This window comes from Gossypium arboreum, chromosome 12, assembly GCF_025698485.1.
Source record: "Gossypium arboreum isolate Shixiya-1 chromosome 12, ASM2569848v2, whole genome shotgun sequence".
Lineage (NCBI taxonomy): Eukaryota > Viridiplantae > Streptophyta > Magnoliopsida > Malvales > Malvaceae > Gossypium > Gossypium arboreum.
Genome location: NC_069081.1, coordinates 118,873,617 through 118,876,588, shown reverse-complemented (window position 1 = coordinate 118,876,588; position 2,972 = coordinate 118,873,617). Strand labels below are relative to the sequence as shown.

Sequence of the window (2,972 nt, the reverse complement as noted above, 5' to 3'; positions counted from 1 at the left end):
TTACAACATTTAATGGAATTACTAGTCATTTTCATTGTCCACTCCATTCAGGATAACAATCAAAAATAAAATAAAGTTGAACGAAAAAAATTGTATTGAGAAAAAAAAATAGAATTGTATAATGAAATGAAGCACCAAATCATTTCCCAACGTCTCTCCTTTCTTGGTCCTACAAAACTGAATTATTAGGTCAACGAAATTTTCACCGGCTATAACCGGTCACCTTCCCTCTCATCTCCCCCCCTCTATATATATTACCAACTATCTCAAACCCGCCAAAACTTTCATTATTCAAAAAGAAAAAATATAACAGTTTTTTCTTTTCAGTGAGAATGGATTCATCGGACCACGGCACTACCTCACACAGACAGCGGCTTACTCTCGGCTTCCTCATTTCATTCATGGCTCTATGCGCCAAGCGCGCTAGCCGGCTTTCCAAGAAGCTAAAGCCTAAACAAAACAGCTTAGCTTCCGGCACTCCGAGATTCTACGAGCCGAAATCGCCTCTGAAGTCTCCGTTGAGATCGCCGATGCCGAAGCAACTTTTGGCGACGATAAGCCACAAAGCGATCACGCTGGTGACCCGGAAAAAGCTCGGCGGCGGAAACGGGAAACACGTGGAGGAGGAAGATTACGGGGACGGCGGGGTATGGCAAAGGGCGATTTTGATGGGAGATAAATGTCAGCCGTTGGATTTTTCGGGTGTGATTTATTACGATAACAAAGGGAATCAACTCGACGAGTTGCCTATTCGATCGCCGCGTGCCAGTCCTTTGCCTGCTTACCTCACCCGAAAGGGAGGCTTTGATTAGGCTACCCGTCAAGGTTGTTTAGTTTACGTATCTTTTCTTTCTTTCTCTCTTGGTGTAAGCTACGTGTTGCGTTTCTATTGGTGGTTATGGTTGAGACCGATGGTCTCAGGTGACGAACTCGTTTTGCTAAAAAAACCTGTTTTAAAAGAAAAAATTGCTCTTCTCTATAAATTAGTGAGGTAATTCTGCGTCTAGAATCTTCTTTTTATTTTCCACTTGAACGTTTTTGTACAAAGGTTTAGAAAAAAAAAATTTGGAAAATTGCATTGTAGAACTTTTAATAATATAATGATTACTTTTATTTGATGGAAACATTATTTTTATTGTTTATTTTGGCTTTCCATTGTGAATGAAGCAACGATAAAATTAACTTGGTTAAACTTTTAGCTACAGCTTAACCATGAAATAAATAATAATTAAATTTTATTTTTATAAATTTTTAATCTTATTCTTAACAATGGAATTGTCAACTAATTATGTATTTACTTCAATTGATATTATGCAATTAAGAATGGGTTTGGATGGACACCGGACGATGCATTTATCTACGATTAATTAAAAATAGTGGTGGCAGTGAGATTAGATACTATAACTTGAGATCAAAGGTAAATTAAAAACATCATACCGCATCAAACCACCTATACGAACTCACACTCAACCTATTAAGATAATTGAGTGGCAATTGTGTATTGTTAAATAAGCCAACAAAAAAATTTATATATTTTTATATTCTTTTCCACCATAATCAATAAAAACATTAATAGACTAAACAATATATATATGGTGAACTGTGAATTTAAGCAATTTTTTATGTTTCAACTTTAGAAATTTTTTTTCACAAAGCATTAGGCAAGTTGCATTGGGCTTCGTATGTCTATTTCAACGGTAAAGTATTTATTATTGTTTTGGTCTAATCGTGAATTCCATCCATATATTTTATTAAGATTGAGAAGTTAGTCCATCTATTTTAATTTGCAGGAATTTAATCTTCATACTTTATGATAATCGAGTTTGATCAATTTGGTAATACAGCAAAACATTAGACGTTCAAATTGTATACTTAAATTCAGTATTTCAATGTGTTATGAGTATGGAATTAACAAAAATCAACGGACCAACAATTTGCTTTAAACAATTTAGTAAAAACAAACAATTTAAGTTCATTTTTTAAAAAAGTATAATGACTAAATTCTGACAAATTAAAGTAAAAGGTTTAACTTCTCAAATTTCATAAACTAGATGGATGAAATTTATAATTAAATCTTTTGCTTTCTATCAAATTAGCTTATACTAAAGAAACGAAGTTAACTGCTAGTCGAGTTGGTGTTGTGATTGACCCTAATCCTACTCTTGTCAAATTTATAATAAAAGTTAATATCCTACTTGGCACCTAGTTTAATTTTGCTATTCAATTATTTTTAATAATTTGGTATCTCAATTAAGTTTTAATGCTCACCTTCGTACTTGAATTTTTTTTTTCAATTCAATATTTATATTTTTTTACTAGACCACAAGTGTCGACACATTCATTAGATCACATGATGTCATTTTGATTTAAATATCGAATTAAATATTCAAATATATCATATGCTTGAACCAAAATTGCTAAACAATGATTTTAAAGTTATAGTTGGAATTTTAAGCTCGAATATAGAAGGGCAAAGGTGAACCAATTAATTAAATTATTGTGTACTTAGGTAGGGAGCTTGTAATAATATAATTTAGTTACAATGTTTAATTCTTACCCTACTCACTACAAAATATATTTTAATTCAATTCCAAGATATTTTGTTCAAGCTATTTAGTTGTTGAAAGTTTCAAAAAAGGAGAAAACTTTCAAACTTTAAAAATCAATGCCTTTAGAGGTTTCCCAACAACGACCCTTCAGTACATAAAAGCACTTAACTTTTAGAAAGTTGACATTTGAAGAGGTCCTCCCAAATGAAGATTCAAATGGGACCAAAGATATAAATTTTACTATTTATTCAACATCAATTAAATAAACAATTAAAAATTAATAAAAAATTTAAAATTATTTTACAAACCAGTTTAACTTGTTTAATTGTCGGTCTTTTGTCTTGATTTTCGATTTTTTACTGGTTCACAAGCGATTTGATCTGTAATCAATTTTATGTTACTGATCAAGTTATTGATTCTTGA

General features: G+C 31.7%; 1 protein-coding gene across 1 annotated transcript; it reads left to right on the top strand.

The window, feature by feature from the left end:
• The first annotated feature begins 256 nt into the window (after positions 1-256).
• Positions 257-1,124, top strand: LOC108478677 (uncharacterized). Its single transcript, XM_017781151.2, has one exon. The coding sequence runs from the start codon at positions 333-335 to the stop codon at positions 810-812; it is 480 nt and encodes a 159-aa protein (XP_017636640.1). The 5' UTR covers positions 257-332; the 3' UTR covers positions 813-1,124.
• The last annotated feature ends 1,848 nt before the right edge of the window (positions 1,125-2,972 follow it).

Bases quoted from the DNA above. Each gene is read 5' to 3' on its own strand.
- LOC108478677 (XM_017781151.2), top strand. From the start codon at position 333: ATGGATTCATCGGACCACGGCACTACCTCACACAGACAGCGGCTTACT.